The 27,490-nt window shown below is 40.7% G+C and overlaps 2 protein-coding genes across 6 annotated transcripts in view; both read left to right on the top strand.

Annotated features, from left to right (window-relative positions):
• Positions 1-83: 83 nt before the first annotated feature.
• Positions 84-15,306, top strand: aspg (asparaginase homolog (S. cerevisiae)). 4 transcript variants are annotated; one of them, XM_061696727.1, is made up of 19 exons: positions 84-174; positions 252-581; positions 2,255-2,381; positions 3,516-3,551; positions 5,296-5,407; positions 5,542-5,667; positions 5,745-5,828; positions 6,393-6,519; positions 6,609-6,721; positions 7,754-7,939; positions 8,010-8,123; positions 8,212-8,331; positions 9,315-9,410; positions 9,562-9,725; positions 10,546-10,632; positions 11,051-11,150; positions 11,238-11,303; positions 11,397-11,435; positions 14,478-15,306. In XM_061696727.1, exons 2-19 carry the CDS (start codon positions 329-331, stop codon positions 14,520-14,522), a joined length of 1,995 nt encoding a protein of 664 aa, XP_061552711.1. In that variant the 5' UTR covers positions 84-174; positions 252-328; the 3' UTR covers positions 14,523-15,306. The 4 variants fall into 4 exon arrangements, with proteins under 4 accessions (XP_061552711.1, XP_061552710.1, XP_061552713.1 ...); XM_061696726.1 differs by having other exon boundaries at positions 92-184; XM_061696729.1 differs by lacking the exon at positions 11,397-11,435 and having other exon boundaries at positions 92-184.
• Positions 15,307-26,537: 11,231 nt separating this feature from the next.
• The window catches only part of kif26ab (kinesin family member 26Ab), a 64,874-nt gene continuing 63,921 nt past the window's right edge, over positions 26,538-27,490 (top strand). For both annotated transcript variants that reach the window (XM_061696618.1, XM_061696619.1), the window contains exons 1-2: positions 26,538-26,752; positions 26,910-27,128. In XM_061696618.1, the coding sequence (XP_061552602.1) occupies positions 26,708-26,752; positions 26,910-27,128 (264 nt within the window). In that variant the 5' untranslated portion in view covers positions 26,538-26,707. The remainder of the gene's footprint in view (positions 26,753-26,909; positions 27,129-27,490) is intronic.

The raw sequence follows: 27,490 nt of genomic DNA on the forward strand, positions 1-27,490 counted from the left end.
GTTATATGTCAAAAGGATTTGCCATAATGGGCACGTTGTTCCTGCGAGTCACAGCGTGGAGGACCCGCCCATATTGGCGACGTCACGGGAACAAATCCCCCCCCAAAGTAAACTCCGCAGATCATCAAACTAACACATTGGCCGAAGGAAACCGTCCAGGTCAATAAGCAGAAGGTACGTTCATGTAAGTACTAACATCGCTCGGCATTAAAATAGATGTTTCGTTTCAGTACACGACTGTCGTTCTTTAGGGTTCCCTGTGACGTTCAAAGACCACCGTGGGTTTGGACACTTAAAGAAGCAGTAAGCAGCATCGGATTGTCTTGTCATGGCGAATACCCCGCCGAACACCTTGACCCCACTTTCCCGGGCTCTGTCTCACCATAAACTGGACGGGGTCGAATCCAACGAGGTGGTCTCGCCTCGAAATGCCCAGGTCCACCCGTGCCGAAGGAGGCAGCTCACGAGCTGCGGGTCGTTCGATGCCCCCGCCGATTTGGCCACTTCGCCGAGTGCGGCTGAAGCGCGCGTCTTGGTCATCAACACGGGAGGCACCATCGGGATGACGCTTCTGGACAATGGTAGCTATGCTCCACTTTGTTCGTATTACGCGACTATCTATTGACACTCTGCTTGCGTGTGTGCAGCCAAGGTCAAGCTGCTAGCACATATGTGGCCTCCTGTTAGCTGCCGCTTGTTGTCATGTCCTGCCGAACACGAGGCTGCCTCACAATGCAAGTGAATGACTAAACGAGTCTCGCAGTAACGGAACGAAAGTGTTTCATATACTAGATGTTGGGATGGATATTTATTGGAAATGTGGTCGGACAGAATGAGGTTTGACAGGGAACAGAGTAGACAGGAAGAAAAGAGAGAAAACATCAACATCAACAGAGTACAGTAACAGCATAACAACAATATATGATAACAATGACATGACACGGGATGAGTTGATCTGTATTTGGACAGGGAAGTCTGTGCGAGACCTTGTGAGGAAGGGACACGGCGAGTGGTAAATAAGACAGGACGGGACAGGATATGGAGGGTCAAACACAAATGGTGCCTGAATAGTTTGCAGTGCCAAGTAGCCATGAAATACTCAGTATTACACGTTTTAAAACTTTAGAACTCTTAAAACCACTTGGGATTCAACGCTCCTCGGTTACAGATGTATTCATTCACAGTTTCCATCCATCACTTTTTTTCCTCCACTCACATAGGAAGTGATGACTGAGTATTGGTTGATTTGGATTCCATTATTTTAAGTACAAACTACTTGTGGAAGTAAGTAGTATAATATGAATAAATGGGATTAAAAAAAAAACCAAGACAAAACAAACTGTTGACATAGGACTCCACCAGTGAACAATGAACAACTAGATGTTGACAATATATTTGGTGCATGTCTTTCCAAATAATACACTGGAGTCTTCAGACAAAGAAAAGTTTTCTCCTAAGGTCACCCAACAATTTCCTCTTTACATTCACATTAGTCAAATAGTGCTCTTGACACAAGTTGACCATGTCAGGAATTATGATTATTTTTGGTGATTTCTCATAAAAAATAATTTGACAAAATAGAAGGCAAGCCTCTCAGTATTACCAGTTTAATTGCAAATGACTATACTGTACCTATTTTAAACCCATATGTAAACCTGAGCTATCATAATCGACATTTTATTGATTTATAGCTGATAATGTATTTGGATGTGCAATTTACCTCTGAAGAGCTTCTATGGTCTTAGTTTGAGAGAGCTGCTAAACGGCACTTCTGTGATGACTGTTTCTTTAACCATGATTACAGTGACAAAAAAGGATTTTTTATTTTAGCTTTATCTTATTAGATCCAGGGTGCTTAGCTTAAATGAATATATTTTCTTGCCCAGTTCCTATGAATTCCATATGGATTATCTTCTAGTGTGGGTGTGGAATTTTAAGACCACATGATTTGTGGCATTTTCAACCCTTACTCCTCTCATGTGCTTCTCAGCCGTCTCTCATTTCAACATCACGTTTTTAAAGTGTTCTGGTTGTCATTTCAACCCTTACTACTCGCATGTGCTTCTCAGCCGTCACTCATTTCAACATCACGTTTTTAAAGTGTTCTGGTTGTCATTTCACGTAAACCACTAGAGTGCGGTATGACACTAATAATATTTAGGGGTGAGATGCCAGAAAAGCCCCAGAACTGTTCTGTTCTACTATTGTGAAATAACGTACAGTAATTAATTTTGTTTATGCTTCTCCGACACAGTCCTTGCACCGAAAGCAAATGCTTTTGTGCAGATTTTGCGCAAGCTGCCCATCCTCCACGATGAGATGTACGCACAGCAGACCTGCATGTATGACTACTATGGATCCGAGCGCACCCTAGTCCTGCCGTAAGTGGACCCACAATTCCTCACAGGAAGAAAAAATACAGTTTTCATTGTAAACCAACCATGGAATGCATGATCGTATAGTCAGTAACGTAAAATTCTTAGTGACAACAATCATCATTGCTCCTGTATGTCATTCTCTTCTGACCTTTTGTAGTGTACTTTGTTCTAGTGGTGGCAAATTTGAATGATTTTGTGGACTCAGGTTTCTCTGAGTCACTTACTCAGGTAATTCAATTTACATGAGTGACTTGAGTCACTTCAGTCACAAACCCCACCTCCATACTGTTGAACAACAACCAAAAACAACCAAAATCTGAAAAATGTGCAAATGTTACACTGTATCAGTTAAATATATGAAGTAAAATACAAATATAAAAATGGTAAGAAATTCAACAACAACAAAAAAAAGTATGCTAAAGTAGTCTGTACACAATTTTGCCTGTTGTCTAACAATTATAATGTAGTTTATTGTTGTTTTGATTGCATTAAAATATGCAGCATTACTCTACAACTCCTTATGACAAATAAATCATCATCAGCATCATCATCATCATAGCATGTGTATAAAATATATCAGCTACTTAACGAACACCGCAATCAGCAGAGCACAATAAATATGTGAATGGTTGTTTGTCCTGCGATTGGCTGGTGTCCAGTCCAGAGTGTACCCTGCCTATTGCCTGTAGTCAGCTGGGATAGGCTCCAGCACACCGACCAGCTCGACTTTGCTCCCATTGCAGATAAAATAATATACAAATAATAATGTTGTTAAAGTGAACATGTTGTTCACAGTGTGCAGTGTTTTGTAATGTATGCTCTTTGGCAAAACTATTATTGTTGTGACCAAGATTAAAGTGGTGTTGTAATATAATATGCCCTGGATATCATGTTCAGTTTGTATTGGAACAGTTTGACAGATGTACTGTATAATATGGGGAGTCCACGAGGCTTTGAAATGTGAAAATATAGGATATTGTGTAGATTTTCATGGCCTATGACACTTTTTGTCAACATTCTTACAAACGTTTTCTGCCTTCTAACATTGATATGTAATGTGTTTATGTTGACACTCTGCCTGGACCTCATAGACATGCACCTAAAGGGATTAATTAATGACTTTTGTTGCCCTGACAGGATGCTGACCACTCATTCTGACCAACTGTTCCACAGGTGCTGTATATCTTAGTAGGCTTGTGTTCGCCTGCACTGCTTTTGCAAGTGGTTGGTTGGCTAGACTCTGTGTAAAATGTCCAAACAACATGACATGCTTGCCTGACAAGATGTGCATGGCAACAAAATGGCAAGAGGAAAATGGGCAGAGTGGACCACCTACAAAGAGTTAATGGTCCAACACTACTACTTTCATAAATACTAATGCTTACGTATACCTGCTGTCGTTAGTATGATTTTCCACTTGACCGCATTTTCTAAGATTCCTTGCAGTCTCGCACAAGGGGATACATACATGGGCAGGAATTACTTGAATGTCCAGTAAGTCGACTGTCAGTTACACTACATCGCTCTATTTAAATTGAGTAATCCTTGTACCTTATACTATAGTATTATGAAACCTCATTGGACTGGATTTCCCATGATTCCTCACAGGCCACTACAGCAGAAAAACAGACAGGGTCCTTTATTACATGAGTCGCCATCAACCGTCTATTCCTGGTTACACTAATTCACTCTATTTTAAAGGATTTATTCCTTACATTTTATACTGTAGTATTGTGATGGCCTGGGGGGAATCTTTCCCAAGATTCCCCCCAGTGCAGTAGACACAGCAACACACAGGATCCATAACTTCAGTTTACTTCAACGTTTCTAGTGTCAGTATCACTGAATCATTCTATTTTAAGATATAATCCTAAAACCTTATGTTGTTGTTTAGTGAAGCCGTATTACTGCCTTACCCAGTAATACCTTGCAGTCCAGTACAAAACAACAGCAAAAAGATCAAACCCAAGGAAATCTTCACAAATTTAATTTGGCCAGAGTTGTTAATGTATAAAAATAAGATTCCGCTATATATTCCTTGTAGTATGTATACCCATCTGCATGTTCTCAGACTTATACCTACTAACATCATCTATTATATACTACGTTAACATGAATATACAGGCGTGCTTTCATTGCATTTCTGGTAGATTTGCCACTAGCTGTTGAGCATGAATGACTTATAATATGTGCTCATGTTTGAGTTCTTACAGTGTTTGCACTAACTGGGGTTTGCTCATATGTAAGTCTAATGGGAGCCTTGTTGGTACTAGTGCAAGTGCCTGGGAACGCTTGCCTCTAGGGAAGGGAATTCATGTATTGATTTTTGAAAATGGTTTCTTTGTTCAGGTGATTTTTAGGGGTGATGCAACTGGTACCTGCACACATGTGCCACATAATGGGTGGTTTCCAACAAAAAAAGCTGAAAGATGTGTACATTAAAACGTGTTGTTGTTATAGTAATCATTATTGATTATTCAGAATGTGAATGGTGCTGCACCTTATGTTAGGCTATAGCAGGTACAATAGATGAATCATGTCATTCTTGGCATTCTTCTCATGGCAAAGATTATCAATGACATATGCTCCACGGGTGTGTGCATTTGAGGCTAATTAGAGGACCCTTGGTTTCAGATCCTCTTTATGTACTATAATAGGCCGGTCCATGCTAATCTGCAGGGTGTGCCTGCCCTGTTTCTTTAAAAGGGAGATTATAAGGAAAATGAGCCTGTCATGATGTCTTTAAACCCAGTGTGGGTTCGCACCTGCTGCTTGAATTAAACTCCACTTTAAAAGGCAACATTAAGTCTGCACTTGTGGTGACTAACTTTGATGATGTTTATCAGGAACTGTGTTCTGGAATGGAGGTTGATTAAAAGTAGCTGTGCAGTCATAAATTAGTTTCTTTCAATTTCAGTTTGAGTAAAAACAAGAAGAGGATAATCTACACTATTATAGAGTACAGCCCTTTGCTGGACTCTGCCAATATGACCACAGATGACTGGGGAAGAATTGGAAAGGACATTGAGGTACTTGAAAACACAGAGAATCACCAGCTATTTAGTTATTTCTAAAATGAGGCAATTCAGTTACTTCATTTTATTTTTCCCTATTAGTAATTGTTTATACCTTTATTTTAAATTTAATGTATTTTATTTTACAGAAAAACTATGAAAGCTATGATGGCTTTGTGATCCTTCACGGCACGGACACAATGGCCTATACGGCCTCTGCGCTGTCCTTCATGTGTGAACATTTGGGCAAGCCCATCGTACTCACCGGCTCACAGGTAAAAGCATAAAAACCCACAAAGAACATATAAACATTTGCATACAAATACCTGCCTCATTCACTGTTTGACCTCAGGTGCCCATCTATGAGATGAGGAATGACGGCAGAGACAACCTGCTGGGTGCACTGCTCATCGCCGGCCAGTTTGTCATTCCTGAAGTGAGACATTGGTGGTCACTGCATTTTATGACAATTTTATTATATACTTAAAAAAAAGTATAAACCAAATAACCAAATTACCCCATAACCTGGCTTATCATTAGTACATAAAGTAATACTATGTTGAGAGTGCAGTTGGCATGAGCTGTGCTTGTCGGATGAGACTGCTTCTTTATGCAGCGACTTGTTTCGCAATACTCAAGAACAATCATCAGGAACAGGATAAACACTGAAGTTGTTGTTTTAAAGTGTATGGTTCAAGTGCAACAAATTCCACTCTATCTCCGCAACCGATAACGTTGACAAAACAATATTATTGTGTTTGTGTATTATTCCCCTGCGATTGGCTGGCAACCAGTTCAGGGTGTATGCTGCCTCTCGCCCCAAGATTGCTGGGATAGGCTCCAGCATACCCGCCACCCTAGTGAGGATAAGCTGTGTAGAAAATTGATGGATGGATGTGTATTATCCCCTCCATTTTAAATGACCATTTGTTAAATCATGTTCGGTTGCATGCTCAGGCCATCAAATTTCAAATAAAATATATAGCCTGTCTGTCCCCAGGTGTGCTTGTATTTCTACAACAAGCTCTATAGAGGAAATCGAGTGACCAAAGTGGATGCTGGGAGTTTCAATGCATTCACATCCCCTAATTTGGCTCCTCTTGCAACTGCAGAGGTTGATATTGCAAGTAAGTTAGCAGCACAATAGACCAGTCTCATGCATGAACAAAATGTTGTCAGTATATTTATTGTTCTGTCCTACCATTCTTTCCTGCAGTTAACTGGGACACGGTGTGGAGGGCAAACACCACAGTAAAGTTTCAAGTCTCAACTGAGCTCAACCGGAATGTCGGCCTGCTGAGGCTTTTCCCAGGAATAACTGCTGCTACTGTGAGTAGGAATGGGTACCTTTTCACAGTTCAACATTTCACCATTCCTGCATTTTCAGAAAGTAGAGACTAAAATTGTATCTAAAGTTGTACTGGTGATGTATTGAGAAAAAACTTGTTGATGCAGATGCCACCCGCCAAGGCCAAATCCTATTTTGTCCCCTTACGTCATGGGAACTACTTCTGACCAAAGCTTTTGAATTAACAGTTTATTCATTGAAGAGCAGTCACAGAATCACAGTGTTGGTCTTGTTATGATTTTCCTTATCAAAATGTTAGTGAAAGTTGACAAACTGTCCAGACACTCTTGTTTGCTCTAACTACAAGAAAATAATGTTAACTTTATTTTAATTGTGCAATTATCCCTCTTCTTACTTTCCCACTCTTGTAAACCCCATCAGAGCTCATCCCAGAGACAGATAGGATCGTTTTATGGGCCATGACCAATCACCCAGTAAAGACGGAGGCTTGGCATTGATAGTGAAGCGTTTAGTTGCAGCTCGCATTTCGGAGACCGCCAGCAGGGTGACTTTACAGTCTCAATCTGCTCCCGCAGCCCAGTACGACCATCAAGGCTTTCTTACAGCCTTTAACTGTTTTTTGAGGCATTGTTTTGATGGGGCACCAGACTCTTGTGTGCGTCGCCGTGTCGGCACTACGAGAGCCTCATTGCTAATCTGCGTCGAGCGTTTCTTGTCAAAGTGCTTATGGCATCAAAACGTAACCAGTTTTACTGACCTCCTCATCTCATATTTTGTGCTAACTGCCTTGAACTTGCCAAGTGACTTAACGCTTGCTAATACCTTCAGATTAATTGCTCTCCTTGCGGACACAGCCATCGTCTGCTGTTCTAGTTATATGCCATGGGTTATGACGTGGCACACGGCCTCCCGGTGACAAGAATAGTCTCCAGCAGATGGGTTTTTAGGAGCGTGGCTGGGTTTGGGCATTGGAGCACTGTAAAAAATAACATGCATTCTACAGATCTGCCATGCATTTTGAGTGTTTTTTAAGCAGTCATTCCTGTGTTTAGGTGAGGGCCTTCCTGCAGCCACCCATGGAGGGAGTGGTTCTGGAGACCTATGGCAGTGGAAACGGCCCAGATAACCGCTCTGACCTGTTGGAGGAGTTGAAAAAGGCCACCGACTCTGGCGCCATCATCATCAACTGCACACAGTGTCTGAGGGGGACAGTGTCTACATCCTACGCCACCGGCAAGGTTGTCCCCTATTATTCATGAATTCATTAATTTTATATTTTGCAATAATTGAAGCTGAAACACAATTTAGGTATTGATAGATGCCGGACTGATAGCTGGTGGTGACATGACGCCAGAGGCCGCCCTGTCAAAGCTGTCCTATGTGTTGGCGAAGACGGATCTTGATCTAGATGCCAAGAAAAAGGTTGGTGTCTACATTAACAGGTGACGTCACTCAACACGCTAAAATAAAGACCTAAGAACTATGCTTGTATGTCTATGTTTACTTATAGATGATGGCTCAGAACCTGCGAGGTGAGATGACTGCTGACTTGGCCGGCGCCAAGTTTAGTCTGAGTGATAGTCGATTCATCCAGGTCGTTGCCAAGTCTTTGAGCATTAGCTGCAAAGAGGTGAGAGATACTATACTGTATGTTGTGCAAGTGTGAAAATAATATAGAAACAGTTACTGTTATTATAGGGGCATTCAGCTCAAGTTGTTCCACTTTTGTTTTGAAGGAAACTTCAGACTACTTGATAGCTTAATTTTGATACACTGACAGTCTCGAATAGCTACATGAAATGCACAGAAGTCGTGAAGCGCCATTTACAGATGCAATCCTGGACCGAATGGCGCCCTGTGCAACGGTCGTCGATAGCACCGTTTGCTTGCGTCCAGACCTGTCTCCCATTGAAAATGTGTGGCGCATTATGAAGCGTAAAATACGACAATGGAGATCCCGGACTGTTGAACAGCTGAAGCTGTACATCAAGCAAGAATGGGAAAGAATTCCACCTACAAAGCTTCTACAATTAGTGTCCTCAGTTCCCAAACGTTTATTGACTGTTGTTAAAAGACAAGGTGATGTAACAGTGGTAAACATGACCCTGTCCCAGCTTTTTTGGAACGTGTTGCAGCCATAAAATTCTAAGTTAATGATTATTTGACAAAAACAACAAAGTTTATCAGTTTGAACATTTAAATATCTTGCCTTTGTAGTGTATTCAATTAAATATAGGTCGACCATGATTTGCAAATCATTGTATTCTGTTTTTAATTATGTACATCATTGCAATTGGGGTTGTCCAAAGAAGACGTTATTACAAAGCATTAAGAGACTTATCTTATTGTTTACTTATTGGAACTCGAATGCTCAGTTGAGCCTTTCTTTTATGGTACTTACATACACGTCATCAATTACACGATGTCTGGTGGGATACATTTTGGTCTTCTTCTTGTAGATTTTGACTGAAAACAAATATAAACTTATTTTAATGCTTTTTAAAAGAACTATTACTTATTTTTAAGTATTTAAAAAAAATATTCCACTTTCTGTTCCCATAAGGTAAGGTGCAGAAGGAAGTTTGTTAATTTCCAGGTTTTTGGTGTCTGCAGGAGCTGGAGGCCATCCGTGATGCTCTGACACCCTCGCTGGCTTGTGCAGCGACAAAGATTGGTGACATCGAGGCCTTGGAAACCCTAAAAGAAATGGCAAGTCACAACATAATGTGCAGCACACGTACAGATTTTCGAGCGACGTTGCCCCTTTGGATTGTTCCACAGTTATTTGATTGCCGGGCAATAAGTTGAAAGTACTAAGTAAGTGAACTAGTCGTTTTCCTTTTTTAATCCCGTGGCTCAGGACAGTAATTTGTGTCTGGGTGACTATGATGGACGGACCCCTCTGCACATCGCAGCCTGCGAAGGAAACCTCAAAGTGGTGCAGTACCTGCTGACGGTTGGCGCCACGGTTTACGCAAAAGATCGTTATGGCGACACACCCCTGTGCAATGCTGTACGCTTTAGGTAAGCTGAGAACTCTCATTTGTTGTTGTCAATGAAGGAGCTAGTGCAAGAAATAAAGCAAGGGGAGTAACAGATGTTAATACACGAGTCAAGCTATTTAGGCTAATTGTCATATGGCCTTTCCAACCTGTGTTATTAATTTCATTGTTGCCATTCCTTGACATTGCCCCAAATATTTATCAAGTGTATTGTTGAAACTCCTTTTCCAATTTATATTGGCCTCAGGGAGAAAACGTATGTGTCGGAGCTGTGCCAAATGACTTTTGTACTATTTTAACGGTTGGCACTGCAAGCAGGAACATGTTTCCTTTTATGGTTGAGGGAGGCTTCGCAGCATCGCGTCACTTCTTTTGCTGCATTCCTTGCCTTCCTGTGCTGCTACTAAATGTGACAGCACATTGGTCTCCACTCAGACTTAACAGAGTGCTTTACCTAAATTAAAATGTCAAAGTCATTTAAAGAGCCAGGTGTGGAAATGTGGGCGTGGCCTCTGAACCAGTCCTGCAGCCTGATGCCAGTTTCACACTTCATACATACTGGCTGTAGGTCTGCATAGTTTGAAATGATGAACTATCAATGTGCAAGCACAGACCTATGATGAAATCTTTTTGTTTGTGTTGCTGATTTTCTGTACAGTGCAGTTGCAGTTCTGGTGACTCCTGTGTGGGCGGTTAGGGTGGTTGCGGGCGACAGGGCTCGTGTTCTTACTTGTCACCGAGAACAGTTTTGTCCTGACTGCAGTATTTCTGATTTAAAAAGAGTTCATCACTGAGTTGTGCCCTACAGATAATAACACTGATTGTATTATCATCTGACATAGGCACAAGGATGTAGTCAAGCTCTTGAGGAAGACAGGAGCCCACTTCTCCCGAGACGAGTTGGAGGAGGCAGGAACAGAACTGTGCAGGTCTCAAGCACACGCACACACATACACGCGCACGCACACGCACACACACACACACACACACACACACACAGAGTGTCACATCCACACTAACCCATCATACATAGCTAACACAAACCCAACCAGTTTGCCGGCATTTACCAGAGGAATGCTCCCTGACAGCATAGCGTTTGGACTCCCCCGTATCTTGTGCCCCTGTTATTGATCTACTGGAGATGCTTATATGTTAAGTTTTATGGTTGAGTTATATGGTTGATTAGCAAAAAAAATTAAAAATCATTGCAGAAGCGCATAGTAGTCCTATTTTGGCATCCTTAATGTGCTTGCCTGTCCTCACTTACTGAAAAGCAACAAGATGAGTTTTAGAAACAAATGACATCATTATTGTAATGCCACTTGTTGTCTTGTTGTTTTTTGTTAGCCTGGTAGTGAGCGGCGACCTGGAGGGCCTGGAAATATGGAGTCTCGCTGGAGCTGATTTCAATAAACCAGGCTATAATGGACAGACAGCAATTGAATTGGTGGGTGGTTTGAGAATAACACATTGTACTGAAACAACACTTTTTGAAATAGTTAGAAACCCCACTATGTATGTTTCCTTTGTCCAGGCAAAGGCTGTCGGTAAACCAGAAGTGGTGACCTTTATACTACACATCCTAAACAAAAAAAATAAGGTAAGCACTGTTTTAAAGACATACATCTCATGCTTACTATCCAGTACTTGTCAAATCAACTCTTGAATTACATGTGTGTCTGCTTGATTTCAGACAGCAGAATTGAATGAGTTTGATGAATATGATGAGGAGGTAAAGGAGATGTACAGTAGTAGTAAACTTGTGTGATTCCCACTCCCTCATCCTTTTAGCATGAGATCTCATTGAGCATGACTTTGGATTTGAGTTTTAAAATCATGCCGTGCCTGTTATGCATCTTTGTTTGAAGTCCATTATTCTGTACTCTCGTCTCCCAAAGCATCCATCAGCAGGAGGAAAACCATAGAGAAATCAAGAGCATGGCATTACACGCATTAAAATGCACTAGCAGAGATTTAAAAAGGAGGGAAGATGAATTGTAATTTGTTGTTGGTTTGCAAAACATTTTTAAGATAGGAATTCAAATGATGTAAAAACTGTATTTTGGATGTGTGTCCAGTTCAATCCATGGTGGCAAACATAAAATTACACAAAGAACCCTTTCACCAAAAAATGCGCAAGAGTCCTAAAGATGGATTGAAAATGACTAAGTAACATGAGGTCAAATGTGTCCACATAAAACTGTTGATTAAACAGTTACTAAACTAAAACTGTTCAATTAAGTTTGTTAAGTTAACATATGTAAAATTGTTTTAGACTATTGTTTTGAGATACAGAAAAGGGGAAACTCAAACTTTGTTCATTATTTTTCTGAAGTTAAGCACTTTATTTGAATGTATAATTTTTACTTTTTATTTATTTGCTCTTATTTTGAATGCAACCCTACTTTTTTTTGTACATGAGAGATCATTATACAGTTGTTGTCATAAGTTTGATTACTCTGGTAGAATTTATAAAATGTTTCCCATTCTTTAAAGAAAACAGGAAAGCTCAGCAAAACATTGAATTGGATTTTTAAATGGGATTCATATTAAACTATAAGGCATTTCAGAAAAGCACAATCATTACAAAAAAACAAAAATAAAAATAATAATGAGATGGTCCTTGTTCAGTCATCATACATATATATTTTTAAATGCCAATATTTCAACAATTCTGCAAGGGCATGTACACCTATGAGCACAACTGTACATATCAGCAGTCATATGTGTTACCAGAATCAGAATCATCTTTATTTGCCAAGTATGTCCAAAAAACACACAAGAAATTTGTCTCCGGTAGTTGGAGGCGCTCCAGTACGACAACAGACAGTCAATTGACAGAGAACACTTTTGAGACATAAAGACATTGACAAAAAACAGTTACTGTGCAATAAAGGGTTAATTGTTATCTGGTAATTTTATTTGACAATTGTGCAAAAGATGCAGAGTCCTCCAGCACTTAGAGCAGTTCGAATGACTAATATTGCAATAGTCCGGTGCAATGACCATTGTGCAAAGGGTGCCGAGAGTGTATGCAGTTTAAAGTGACGAGTAGCGCGATAATCTGGGACAATGTTGATTGTGCAAATGTTGCAGATACTCCTCAATCAGTGTGCAAATGGAGCAGATGCTACTCTGGCATGAGTGGCCAGTATTGGCCAACAACAGATATGCAAATAGTGCAGCATGGCGAGACTACTACAGTGAGTGCACGAGTAATATATAATTGGCCCCACAGAAATATGACAACGAACTCAAGTCAAAAAATTTCCACCATGTTGTAATGGAATTGTAGGTTAGGTGTTTAAGAAGTTGATCGCAAGAGGGAAGAAGCTGTTGGAATGTCTGCTAGTTCTAATTTGCATTGATTACTTAACAATAATAAATGCCAAAAGGTTTTTGAATTGAGTATTTATTACAAGCAGATGTAGATACAACAACGTGGCTACTTAAATATACAGTATACCACAATAAATTGGCACTATTGGATTTTCCTGAGCTTTGTGGCAACATTCAGGAAATGCCAGTATTTTGAGGGTAATAGCTCACAGCAACATATTTAAAAAATATTTAGAAAAAGAACTATAAGCTAATTAATTTTTGGAACATCCATCCATCCATTTTCTATCACCTTGGACTGGTCACTAGTCAATTAGAGGGTGTATATAGAGTACCATACACGCACACATCCACACCCATGGTCAATTTGGGGTCTTTAATTCACCTGACGTGCTTTGGGAATGGGAGAGGAAGCCGCAGTACTCGGGGAACACTCACACAACCTTGGTGGGGGTGGGGTGGGGGGGGGTGTCAACTGCACACAGAAAAGCCCAAGAACCTCAGACTTTGAAGCAAACTTGCTAGCCACATGCACCATCTCCACACCACTTACAGTATACATCAGAATTCCTTATTGTATATACAAACTACTGGAATAACAAACTACTGTATTATTCCAGGAGAGGATTTGATGCCTAGTTTCCATGTCGGATATATCGGATGGGGCGGCACGGTGACCGACTGGTTAGAGCGTCAGCCTCACAGTTCTGAGGACCCGGGTTCAATCCCCGGCCCCGCCTGTGTGGAGTTTGCATGTTCTCCCCGTGCCTGCGTGGGTTTTCTCCGGGCACTCCGGTTTCCTCCCACATCCCAAAAACATGCATTAATTGGAGACTCTAAATTGCCCGTAGGCATGACTGTGAGTGCGAATGGTTGTTTGTTTCTATGTGCCCTGCGATTGGCTGGAAAATGGAAATAGATGGATGGATATATCGGATGATCTGTGACTTGGCCGATTTCCATCCATCCATCCATCCATCCATCCATTTTCTGAGCCGCTTCTCCTCACTAGGGTCGCGGGCGTGCTGGAGCCTATCCCAGCTATCATCGGGCAGGAGGCGGGGTACACCCTGAACTGGTTGCCAGCCAATCGCAGGGCACATATAAACAAACAACCATTTGCACTCACATTCACACCTACGGGCAATTTAGAGTCATCAATTAACCTACCATACATGTTTTTGGGATGTGGGAGGAAACCGGAGTGCCCGGAGAAAACCCACGCAGGCACGGGGAGAACATACAAACTCCACACAGGCGGGGCCGGGGATTGAACACCGGTCCTCAGAACTGTGAAGCAAACGCTCTAAACAGTCGGACTTGTCCAATTTGTGCGTGCTATTTTGTGTTATGACTTTGTTGTGTTACTTGTGTATGCTTTGTGTGAGGACAAGTCCTCTGGACTCATTGTTAGTTGTGTTTCTTCTTATATCAGAATGGCGGTGTGATCGAGTTCACTGCCTCTGCTGCAGAAATGTGAGCCCCAGCAACTTCCTCCATTTGCCGAGTTGTGCCCATTTCCTCACGCGCCGTCCTCAAGTCCACAAGAAAGCACAGCTTGTTTGAAGCCACGAATGATTACAGTGTCTCCGTCCAATTGTGTTTTAAGCACAACACAGGTTTGAATCCACAGCCCAGTGGAATGTTCGCACAAATTGCAAATAAATATTCAATGTTGGTGTAAATCTGTGAGGGTACACGTGATGCTGCTGTAAGTTAAAAGACTACCAGGCTGATTTTTAGTTTTATTATTACTGACTATAACAATATAATCAAGTTCAGGGCCTTTTATTTTTATACTTATTTTTATAAAGACACTGAAGAAAACGAACTTTTCTTGAGGCATGTGTGCATCTACTTTGGTCAAATACCTTCAGGAGTGTCCTGCTGCCAGAACGTGTTATAAAACTGTAAAGTGACTCTACAGACTGATCGAGCCTGTTTCTCAGCCCACTGTCGAGCCGGAAGAGTGGCATATCTCTCTCGCTGAAATGGAACTGGCAATTTCAGTTACAACTTGGTTTCTGTGATCTTTTCAATGTATTTAAAATGAAAAAAATCTTTTTCTATGTTCAGTTATATCTCTTCTTTAATTGTTGGACTTAGGCAATAACCTCACTGAACGTTTAATGCCATTCAATGAATTGTTTGTTGTTTGTGATGAAAAACAAATTGTCCTACTATTTCACAACTGAATGTCTTGCTGCTGTATTATTTGTGATACTGTCTCTGTTTGAAAAAGCAACAGAAATAAATCGGATTAAACAAAACATTCTGTTATTACTGGGCAACAACAACAACCAAAAAAAAACATAACCTCAAAGTTATGATTCTGTTATGAAATTTTGGGTTCAAATTATAATTTATATGGTAAAAGAAAGTATCTTGAGAGGAAGTAGAAAGTGACATTTTTACGTACTGTGCGCTCCACCTGGATGCCAACATAATGTAATATATAAATAAAACACTCTGTATACTAAAAATACAAAAGAGGCTTATCACTACAAAATAGCAGTGTACAACTGTTATGTAAACCCATATGGCAACCGTATTACTCGTGAATGATGAAACTTAATGAGTTTCATATTCGGTTGTAATGTCAATAATTATTTGTATAATTATTAATGAAATAAAAGAACCATGTCAAGGATCTTTTAAAAAAATTAAATAAATAAATATCGAATACGACTTATTTTGCCAATTGTGTCATTTCCAGCCAAGACATACCAAGTTAACGTTCAACATTAAAATTCACTTTACCTCAAAATTTGTCCCAGGAATGAAACAATTGGGTTTAATGGTACAATCCGTGAAAAAGTATTGGCCCCCTTATTAAAGTTTTGCATAGTTTCTCACTTTAATGTTTAGGATCATCAAACAAATGTAAATATCAAATATAACCCAAGTTCACTTAAAATGTTGTTTTTAAATGGGGATTTCCTTTATTAAGGAAAAAAAAAATCAAAGTTACCTGGCTCTGTGTTAATAGGTAATTACGCCCCTTGTTTAATCGTGAATTAATTGTGGCTAATCACAATATTTGGTTAATTTTCACTCATCACACCCAATCCTGATTACCTCCAGACCTGTTCAATCAAGAAGTCACTTAAACTGAATCTGTCCTGACAAAATCAAGTTGGACAAAAGATCTAAAAAAGCTGCAACAAAATGACACGATCCAAAGAAATTCCATAGGAAAGCCATTTCTAAAATTTCGGATTCCAGCAAACCATCGGGAGAGCCGTTATCCTCACATGGAGAAATCATGGAACAGTGGTGAACCTTCCCAAGAGTGGCCGGTCTATAAAGGTTACCCCAAGAGAACAGCAATGACTCCTCCGAGAGGCCACAACAGAAATCAGGACAACTTCTAAAAATCTGCAGGCCTCCCTTGCCTCAGTTAAGGTCAGTGTTCATGACACAACAATAAGGAAGAGAGAGATCAGAAATGGCATCCATGGCATCCATGGCAGAGTTCCAAGGCGAAAACAACTATTGACCAAAAAGAACATCTTACTTACTCTTACTCTTATTTGTCTTGTTTTAACTTAAGCTTTTTTAAAGTACTGTACATATTTTTGTTAAAATACTTTTAATTTTCCAAAATAAATACAGTTCTACAGAATTGTTTTAAAGAGTTTTTTGATTGTGTGATTAAGCTACCATAATATAATCATTGATCAATTTTAGTGCTATCAATTATTAAAAGTGGGTCACTGATGGTGTAGTGGTACACTCGCCTGACTTTGGTGTGGGCAGCGTGGGTTCAGTTCCCACTCAGTGACGGTGTGAGTGCGAATGGTTGTCCGTGTCAATATGTGCCGTGCGACTGACTGGCGACCAGTTCAGGGTGTAGTCTGCCTTTCGCCCGAAGTCAGCTGGGATAGGCTCCAGCGTCCCGCAACCCTAACCAGGATAAGCGGTGTTGAAGATGGATGGATGGATGGATAGGTGGATGGATGGATGGATGGATGCAATGTGATGCATTCTCCAAATGGATTAATCAACCATTCAAAAGAAATGAAACCTTTATAAAAGGCTATACTTTTTACATTTTATTAAAATCATTATAATCAGTTTAAATAATGATATACACATTTCTTTAGTTGTATTTAACTTTTTCATCGTGATCAATGCCTTTTTTTCAGCGTCTACATGGAAGAAATTCCATGATTCTACTGTTTTATAGTGAGGCCGGTAGCGTCTGTTTGACTATAGGTTAAGTGACCAAAATACGGTTCCTAAAAAGAAAGATTCAAACAAAACAATAGGGTAAATGGTCTGTCTTCAATGTAATTTATTTTGTAAGGGCGGCTGGCTGGTCGTCATGCCTACTGCTTGGAACCCAGCTCATCCGGTCGGACCAGCACGGGCCTCATTCCTGCCTGAATGAAACTTGTTTGAACCGAGCCCTAAATCATCATATATAAAGCCCGGTTGGGACTTCAGTTGACAGAGTGTGAGCGCAGGTGACAGCAAGGTAAGAAAGAGTAATACATGGAAGGTACTTGTCCTCTGCAAGGTAATGGCTCTTGACACAGTACGTTGATTGCTGCTCTTTAAAACCTGTTCTTGTAGAGATACCTTTTTCAGAATCAACCCAGGATTTTGAACATGAATGTGGTCTCCCTGATTGAGTGGTTCTCGACAGTTCAACAGTTCTTTGAAGAAATTGTGAAATGTTTAGGACCACTTGACCAGTCAGACATTTGCTGCACAGATGCATCGGCCTTTCGTTGGAGCCGCAGGGCAAAGAACAACCTCTCGAGGCTCACATATGATGATTTTTAAACAATGTATACAGTTTGCCTTCTTCTGTTTGTTCCTCCTAATGCTACAAAGACAACTAACCATCAAAAACTGCAGAGGGCTCCATCGAGCCATCCATTTTCTGAGCCGCTTATCCTCACAAGGGTCGCGGGCATGCTGCAGCCTATTCCAGCTATCATCGGGCAGGAGGCGGGGTACACCCTGAACTGGTCGCCAGCCAATCGCAGGGCACATGCAAACAAACAACCATTCGCACTCACATTCACACCTACAGGCAATTTAGAGTTGTCAATTAACCGACCATGCATGTTTTTGGGATGTGGGAGGAAACCGGAGTGCCTGGAGAAAACCCACGCAGTCACGGGGAGAACATGCAAACTCCACACAGGCGGGGCTGGGGTTCAATTGAACCCCGGTCCTCAGAACTGTCCACTGTCATCCACCGTGCCGCCCTGCAGAGGGCTCTTTATAAAAAAAAAAATAAAAAAAAAAACACCACACCAGATTCCATCTTTTCACTCTGCTGGCGTGCATGCAGTTGTTAACAGCTCTACGGCTTTGCTCATATTTTCTCTGTTTTCTCTGACTGTGATTAAAGGTCCTGATTAAAACGAGTCAATAAACATATTTTGTCTCTGTTGCGTCACTGTGGACGTCAACAGCCAACCTGTATGGACAGTTACTGCCAAGGGACAAACATTGCTGTACATGTAGCCCGATTTAACTGCAAACTATTGAGGATGGTGGTTGAACCTCAAACAGTGAGAAAGAAGTCACGTACATTGTGTTTCTTCAATCAAATCATTTATTTTAGTCTATAAGTGTGGAGAGACTCTTCTCTTCTTTAAGTTGAAGTAAAAACAAAATACTATGTATATGGAAGCAGGTCAAATCTGGATCCAAATGGATTCACTTTTATATTTCATTGTTGGCTCTGCAGAAGAAATGACAGATTTTGGTCGTTTAGCAGTTGACCATAATACAAAACAAATTTGTCTTCTGCACTTTTTGCGGTTGATTTATGAAGGGCAACACGTATGAAAGTTGAGAACACCGATATGAATAGAAGACTAGAAACACCAGCGCACTGTGGTTGCCCGATTACGGGACGGCCCTACGTAGTGGCCACATTGGTGGGGGCAATGTTCCCATGAAAGGGAATGCATGTAGATTGAAAATAAGTCATAACTTGCTCATCAAATGATTTGATGAGGTTTACTTTTTTTCTCAATGACCAAGCCTGCACTATCAATACAAATCATTTGAAACAAAAGAGCCACAAAAATGTTTACCTGTGAAAGGTTGTTCCCAGTTCCCTTGTTGCGACGGCGTTGTGTACAACCCTATGCAGCACAATGTGCAGGCATCCTTGTTATTTTTTTTTTTTTTTGTGCCCTACACAAACATGGAATGTGCTGACATTTTGCGCCCAATAGTTTTAATGCCGCCGTAGTCAGGCAACTGAAAGGGCTGTGTTGTATCCACCTGTTGTTCATATCTTTTGTTAAGAATGTCAAATGCTAATGTGAAGAAAGCTCTCCCTTGCTCACTCCTCGAGGGAGTCTGACCACAACTTCATAGACCTTGAGACCACCAACAGGCCGCTGTGAGAGTTTGGTGTAAGAAACAGAGGAGGCAGGAGTTTTTTTTAAAAGCATATTTTAATTAAAAAATAATCGTGCATTTATTATTTATTTTGTTTTCTGTTTTATGTACATTCTTTTTTTTTTTTTTTTTTTTTTACAGCTGTAGTTGTTTATTTAAGTAGTGGTTAGCACATCTGCCTTCCAGATTCAGGTTCCAGAATCTCTGCTCTGAACTTCTTGTGTGGAGTTTTCCAGTTCTCCCCAAGCTTGAATGGCGTTTCTATGGGTATTTCATCTTCCTCCCACAATCTAAATGCATGCATGTTAGGTTAATTGAAGACTACTGTAAATTACCTTTGGTGTGAATGTGATTGTGAATGGTTGTTCGCCTTAAATGTGCCCTACGATTGACTGTTTACTATTTCAGGGGGGTCCCCCCACCCAAAGTGAACTTGGGTCGGCTCCACGACACAACTGATTCTTTTAAGGACAAGCAGTATATAAAATGGATAAATGGATGATTCTTTTTTTTTTTTAACCCTGCTAAAACCGTTTAGTCAAACCCTTAAAACAGCACCCTCTCCTGGCCGCTTCATAATCCACACATACATGTATCACCATTTGCTTCAAAAATAAAAAAATGTGCATATAATTCAGAATTACGTTTCGAGCAATAAAAATTTATTAAATCGAAATGGGGTCCCCTAAGGTTTTATGAACTGATTTCTTCTCATCTTGAGCAAAATTTATTTTCAATGATGACAGGATTTTTATTGATTTATACAGTAGGAAAAATTTTGTTGTGTGGGGGTCCAACACCAGTCTCTTTAATAAAACACACTTGCAGCACCACATGGCTCTTTGTTTCCAAACCTGTGTGGTGGGAAACTAACAAATCAGACAATCTTGCTACGAAATCCAAATGCCCTTTCCCCCCCCAAAGAATACTACATAAATCATTCATGAATGCACAGTGCACCCACGATCCCGCTTGTCTCCTATCCCTTTGATGCCCTCCATGCGGCAGAACTATCAATATTTGCTAAATGTTTCTCACAAAGCCTTGTCCGCGCATGCACCGTTGTGCCGAAGCCGCTGGTCTCACAAGCATGTCTAAGAAATAAGAAAGGCCTTAATGAGATGCCCTGAGCAATTTCCCTGTACGTGCACAAGGCAGCAGATGTAGCGGCTCAAGTCCCGAGGGGTTCCCTCCATGGAATTTCATCAGCAAAGACCCAACCCAGACCTCCTCCGCTGAGGGGTGTAGAGCTAAGTGACGGACGTGGTAAATCATCTTTACTATGGCTTGTAATTATCAGCCTAGTGACAAGCCCTGCCTCCACTCCCTCACAAATAAGTCTGTACTCCTGGCTGTCACACAGAGACATGCTGTTTGTTGCCACAATAATTGATTCCAGCCTGAAATATCATTTAGTCACCCCGCTGTGCTTGTTGACGTTGTGTCAGAATGTAAATCTTCATGTAATCATCTTTTAGCTACAATGACAATAGTGAAAACTTGGATGAATAATTTATCCCCAAATTGCTTTTGCTCACACAAACACCCTATTTTACTTCATTATAGGGACTAAGGATTTGGGATCTCATATTTGAGACCAGATGTAGAAGAAAGCATGGTTATTGGTATTACAGTGAACCCCTGCGTATTTGCAGTTTGGCATTCTGAATTCACCTATAAGCAGATTTTTTTTTTTGGAACCTATCCTTTGTTATTTGCTAAAACATTCCAAAGCAATAAATGTATTACTTTGACACCATATTGATGTCAAAGAACCATGTTGAAGTGAGTTGAGGAGCTTCACTGAGACAAAAGAACAACTTAGATGTCATATTGTTGCATACTGGTACCAAGGAACTATGTCGAAGTAAGTTTAGGGGTTTAATTTTCGCAAGAGTAGCGCTTTGAGACCATCTTGTGGTATCATCTATAGGTAATAATAAACCTTTTTTGGGGGGCATCAATTCCTCGCGGATTTACTTGATTTACACTGGCTCAGTATTCTTGGGCGACTACTGTACACAGTTCTGGAGATACCAGTTTGCTTAGTAAGCATTGCAGTGGTACCCTTGTGCATCCACCCTATAATTCTTAGATGGCGGATGCTGATAGCAGCATGTCTTTGCAGCAGAGGTGGGTAGGAACGCGCAACATTTATTCCGTTACATTTACTTAAGTAGAATTTTGGACAAATTGTACTTGTCAGAGTAGTTTGAATGCACCATACGTTTTACTTTTACTCAAGTATTTATGTTGAGAAGGAAATGTACTTTTACTCTGTTACAGTGATCTACATGCGACTCGTTATTTTTTTTAAAAAAACTATTATTGTTTTTTTAAAACTATTTTTAGACTTCGCCTTCGACTTCCGCATATTGTGCCGTTGAGTCAATCCAACGTGATCACTAGTGTCATTTGAATCCAGTTCCCCAATCAAACGCCACAAGGAAGCCACATGACCGCACACAAAGCCTTCGCGGGCCAATCAAAGTGACTCATATTGGGGGACAAAAATCTGTCATGGGATTTCTGTTTATATTACGGACTCCGAAATACAACAGCTTTGTCATGCAGTATATTCTTAAATTGTAACCGCCCAAACTTGAATATTTTAACCCACTCTTGAGAAGACACCTTGCGGTAAATTGCAGATGTTTTTGTTGTTGTTTTGGCTGTGCAACATCTATTAGGGGCTGGACCCGGGTTCAATCCCGGGTTCAATCCCCGGCCCCGCCTGTTTGGAGTTTGCATGTTCTCCCCGTGCCTGGGTGGGTTTTCTCCGGGCACTCCGGTTTCCTCCCACATCCCAAAAACATGCATGGTAGGTTAATTGACAACTCTAAATTGCCCTTAGGTGTGAATCTGAGTGCGAATGGTTGTTTGTTTGTATGTGCCCTGCGATTGGCTGGCAACAAGTTCAGGGTGTACCCCGCCTCCTGCCCGATGATAGCTGGGATAGGCTCCAGCACGCCCGCGACCCTAATGAGAAGAAGCGGCTCAGAAAATGGATGGATGGATGGAATATTGAAATCATTAAATAAATATTAAAATAAATCAATATTAATATAAGTAAATAAATAACGGACCGGGGTTCAAATCCCGGCCCCGCCCGTGTGGAGTTTTCATGTTCTCCCTGTGCCTGCATGGTTTTTCTCCGGGTACTCCGGTTTCCTCCCACATCTCAAAGACTTGTGTGGTAGGTTGATTGAAGACTCTAAATTGCCCGTAGGTGTGAATGTGAGTGCGAATGGTTGTTTCTATGTGCCCTGCGATTGGCTGGTGACCAGTTCAGGGTGTACCCCACCTTTCGCCCGAAGATAGCTGGGATAGGCTCCAGCACGCCCGTGACCCGAGTGAGGATAAGCGGCACAGAAAATGGATGGGTGGAGGAAATTAAATGAATAAATAAATATGGAAATAATAACATTTTTGCCTTCTCTCACTCTAATATTTTAATCTAATATTTTGTTCCCAGCAGTCTATTCATTTAATTTCATAGTGTTTCTCTTGGCTTCACTGCTGCCAGCACTGTATGTGGATGTAAGATTGATTTTGTACAATCAGACTTTAGGCTCCTACGTGCCTCCTAGGTCAATGTAATCTTCCTCGAGCCTTCAAAATCAGTAGGGCTGGCTGATGTAACTTAAGCAATGGGACTGTTTTTTTCACCAATCTGACTACAAATTCTTTCTCACAGTGAGCTGGTCCTTTTCTGCCTTCTGATTGGTTGGTGTGAGCAAAAATTGTAACAGCCACCTTCGTCTAGCAAATCACGTCGGTAGCAATCTGCACATCAATACAATATATTTAATCATCAGGATCTCTGGTGAGTATGGTGTATTTGATATTTTATGTTTTTTTTCCATGTTACTTATAAATATCAATTCTGATTTGCCCCAGATGATGTACTGTGCATGCCACAGTTGTGTGCTATATTATTGTTTTTGTATCAACTGAAAAAAAGTCCTATGAATTTACTTTGAACATGTACTGTATATTGGTTGCCCATGATTAAAATGTGGTAAACTGACATATATTATTTCATTATTTTTAAGGAGAAGAGGGAAAATTACATACCGATGTGCACAATCAAATTAAGACCTTTTTTTCCAGTGATGCTTGATGGTTTCTAGAATTACAACAGCATAGTGGTGGTATTATGGGCTGGATTCAGTCGGTTGAGTTCCAATTGAAGACCCAGGTACTGGCTTCTTAATATGCAAATAAGTAATTCGAACTGTAAGGACCTTGCTTCGGTCCAAGTGGTGTGTAATGTTCAAGATCTGGTGGGGATTAGATAAAGCAAGAATCCTGCTTTGGACCAAAGTGAGACTGGGGCTGGAAATAAAATGGGACTGGTTGATGGAAGAGATTCCAGTGTGCTTCTCATTCACTGTCTGAGATGCCCTGGCAGGCACTGAGCCCGCAATTGCTTGGAGTGTAAATGTGTTCTGTGCACATGTATTATCTAGGCTAATGGAACGTATTTGAACAAACTACAGCGTTAATTAAATTTCCCCTAAGGGGGACAATTAAAGCATCTTCTACTGTAATATGAACGAATATATCATGGAAAAAAAATCTCAAAAGTAATCAGTTGCAATCCTTTTGAGAAACTCCTCAATTGAAATGGGTTCATCTGAATACTATAATCTAATCTAACTACTGTATGTCCTAATCCAGCTGTGGCCATATCTCAGCATCGGGACATTATCAACTCCTCTGCTACTCACATTCAATTTTTGTTATACTTTATTTATTTATTAATATATATATATATATAAATTACCAGTATTCCATCCATAATTATATTTTGTAATTCATACAAGCCTGCCTAATTATAATGGACGAGGTCTATTGGTTCCACTGAACCAAAGTGAGCTCCACCCACCATCCTCAACTATTCAGTCTCTGTGATAACAAGACTCAAGCCTTCTGGAAATGGCGAAGTGAAGGCTATTCATTGAATATTGATTCACAATCATGAGGTCTTATTGGCTTCTCAGTAGCGGTATTAAAGATGAACACAGGTCACATTTAAAGTTTTATTGTTGAGAGCAGACACTCCAAGGCACTAATGCTGATTAGGTTGAATACATGCTACAGTGCTGTATATTAAAATCAATCCGAAACCAATCAGTTGTAGTTTATCACTGCGGTTTATACGCATCATGAAGAAAAATCATCGATGCTACCTTGCAATCCATCAGGATAGTCAGCAGGATATTTATACAGTGCATTCTGTAGGACTATTAAAGGAGAAATAGCACCATTAAATAAGTCCAGATGAGGTCATTTGCGTGCACACAGACGCACTGTGAGTCTCCCTGTGAATGTTATGGGGAATATCACAGGGATGTGTCGTTAGTGATTATTGCCTGTGATGTCATGGTTATACATCTTGGCATTGGGAGCACTGCATGTCGTGAATAGGGGAGGAGAGAGAGAAGGGAGCAGGGAGAGAGAGATGGGTAGAGTTATAAGGGAGGGTGATGGGGAAGCAAGAGAGCAGAGAGGAGCAGAGGGTCCTCCTCGGATGATGTCCTAGAAGTCTCCCAGTTGATGGAGAGCGCCTCTTATGGATTGTATGGCTTCACTCCATGGAATTCTGAGAGATTATTATGTCCCAGCTCTCTGGATTCCAGGATTGAAAATAGCATGTGGAGGTTTTTCCCTCTTTTTTTGCAGGATCCAAACACCTTCTGGTTTAGATGGCACTTGGGATGCAATAGGACGAGTGGGATATAACTGTAGGTGACATTTGCAGCCCCGCATGGCTTTACCAAACTCATTGGGCTCTCCCGGAGGGGGCAAGCCCCAACCAGGCGTCATCGACCTGGGCACCATCTTCGTTGACTCCGACATCATTTTTGGATTTACCAGTCACTTGCTGAAAAGAAAAAAGAGGGTAAGAACACCTCGAGTCAGTGACTACAACATAGGTGTCGCTTTGTTAAAAATAATGCACTAGAAAAGTTGTGCTCAGTGTTTTCAAAATCTCAAACTCGTAGCACTGATTATACATTTTTTTTTTTTTAAAACATCAAACTTCACTCATTGAGTTCGTGCAATTTGCATCATTTCATTTGGCCATATATATATATATATATATATATATATATATATATATATATATATATATATATAATATTTGGCATTTTAACTTAAGCACGTAGTAAACTATACTAATAAAACAAAATAGTGGACTAATTTGAATTAGATTCTAATTCTAATTCTAATTCATTTATAAAAGCTGGTGTTTACTTTTTGTCATGCAATCGGTCAAATTTAATTCGAATTAGATTATAATTCTAATTAGATTCTAATTCAAATTCAAATTCATTTATAAAAGCTGGTGTTTACTTTTTGTCATGCAATCGGTCAAATTTAGGATTAAAATTGATCGAATACCCATCATTAATAAAAAAAAATAAAAAAATAAAAGAATAAAAATTCGAATGTCGCCACTTTACGAGGGCCATTTTAGGGCATCGGGTTGTTTTTCGGGGTTTCATGAGGCCGCTGTCGCTTACGTCACCCCTAACCATGAAATATTGAAAGTTTACAAATGAAATATTTAACCTCAGACCCACCGCCATCCACCGCCACTGCTATTCTTGTAACGAGGTGTTGCTCATGTTTGCCAGATAGCGGCGCCAGAGTAGCGTCAAATGTTGCGTTTGGGCGCCGGGATGATTTGAAGGCAGCACTTAAAGTTAGCATTTTGGGGGTCGTTTTTTTACATTAGTAAAAAAACATACACACTATAAAGCAGTGTACTGTGCTCAACTAAATTACGACAAATGTACTCAATGAAGTTCAATGCATTCACTTTTATTAGTATTTTGTATAGATTATTATTATTTTGAATAATACACATTTTAGTACTTTCCCCCCCACTGAAATAAACACAAACACACGGAAAATACAACTTTTTTTTGGGGTGGTATTTCCCAAATAGGCCTTCCACTCACTCAATTCAATCTATGAAAAGATACATGTGTTTCAATGTTATTTAGTGCCCTCGGTTTCCACGGATCGTTCAGCCCTCCCATTCCACCACGGTAATACCGCCTCTTGCGCACCAGTGTGCACGCTCCTGGGCTCCCCTGCAGCACACTGCTCAGCAAACTCCTCGGGACACCTCCGAAAGTGGACTTGGATCAAGTGAACAGATGACAGGGCACCGTCAAGTCATCTCCGCGGCCGATATGACTCGTCCTCGGCTCGATCACAACCTTCGCCTCGGCTTGTTTTAACTTGTGAAGGTGTATTGCCCAATAGTGTGTAATGAATGCATCTGGGGACGGCCAGCTTTCTCCCGACTCTCCAAGTGTAAGTGGTTCGGTTGAATTGGCGGTAGTTCTAAAACAAAGCTTCCTTTGAAACGTTATCAAAATATACACCTGCTCATAGTCAGATGCGCTAGATGTGTCATTTACCCTGTCAGGTGAAAATAACAAAAAGTCACCCTTTTTTTCCCCCGCCGAAGTTGGAGGGATGTCCGACTGGACAGTCTCCGGCCACCCCCAGGAAGAGACTCCTCTCTGCGGAGGACGCGCGCTGCAGCAGCCGGCCTGCCCCCGAGGGCGCCGGTTCTGTTTCTGTGCCCGAGACGGAGGAGAAGGGAGGCTTTTGTCACAGCTGTCAGAAGAAAGTGTCCGAGTTGAGGAAGCTAGCGTTGGCACTGGCTGACCAAAACTCATTAAAGGTAGGTCTTGTATTTATATCTTATTAAACTTACTGCAAGCTGCAGTTTGATACAATGTATTATACCCATTATCCCTGTGAGCAAGTTGTTGGACAGCAAGGAAAATGCACTCACACAGACACTATCCTCGCAAAAAGTTAGGGCTACCTTATGAACTTAAAATGCACCATAACATTTAGTAGTTAAATTAATTTGACCATTTCTAAACTTTGGAATGTTCCTGTCCAACTGTTCAATGTTTCAGTACCTTTTTTGAACAACGGTGTTCTCTAACAAGGAGCTGACGAGTAAAATTCACAACAGGTCGCTTGATCCATGAATTGAATTGAAACGAGCTGGTATTTAAACAGGCTGCATGGTGA

Source organism: Phycodurus eques, chromosome 14 (assembly GCF_024500275.1).
Source record: "Phycodurus eques isolate BA_2022a chromosome 14, UOR_Pequ_1.1, whole genome shotgun sequence".
Classification (NCBI taxonomy): domain Eukaryota; kingdom Metazoa; phylum Chordata; class Actinopteri; order Syngnathiformes; family Syngnathidae; genus Phycodurus; species Phycodurus eques.

Coding starts and splice junctions, on each gene's coding strand:
- aspg (XM_061696727.1), top strand. CDS start 329: ATGGCGAATACCCCGCCGAACACCTTGACCCCACTTTCCCGGGCTCTG. Junction 6,722..7,753: donor CAGGAATAACTGCTGCTACT/GTGAGTAGGAAT, acceptor TCCTGTGTTTAG/GTGAGGGCCTTCCTGCAGCC. Junction 11,304..11,396: donor TCCTAAACAAAAAAAATAAG/GTAAGCACTGTT, acceptor GCTTGATTTCAG/ACAGCAGAATTGAATGAGTT.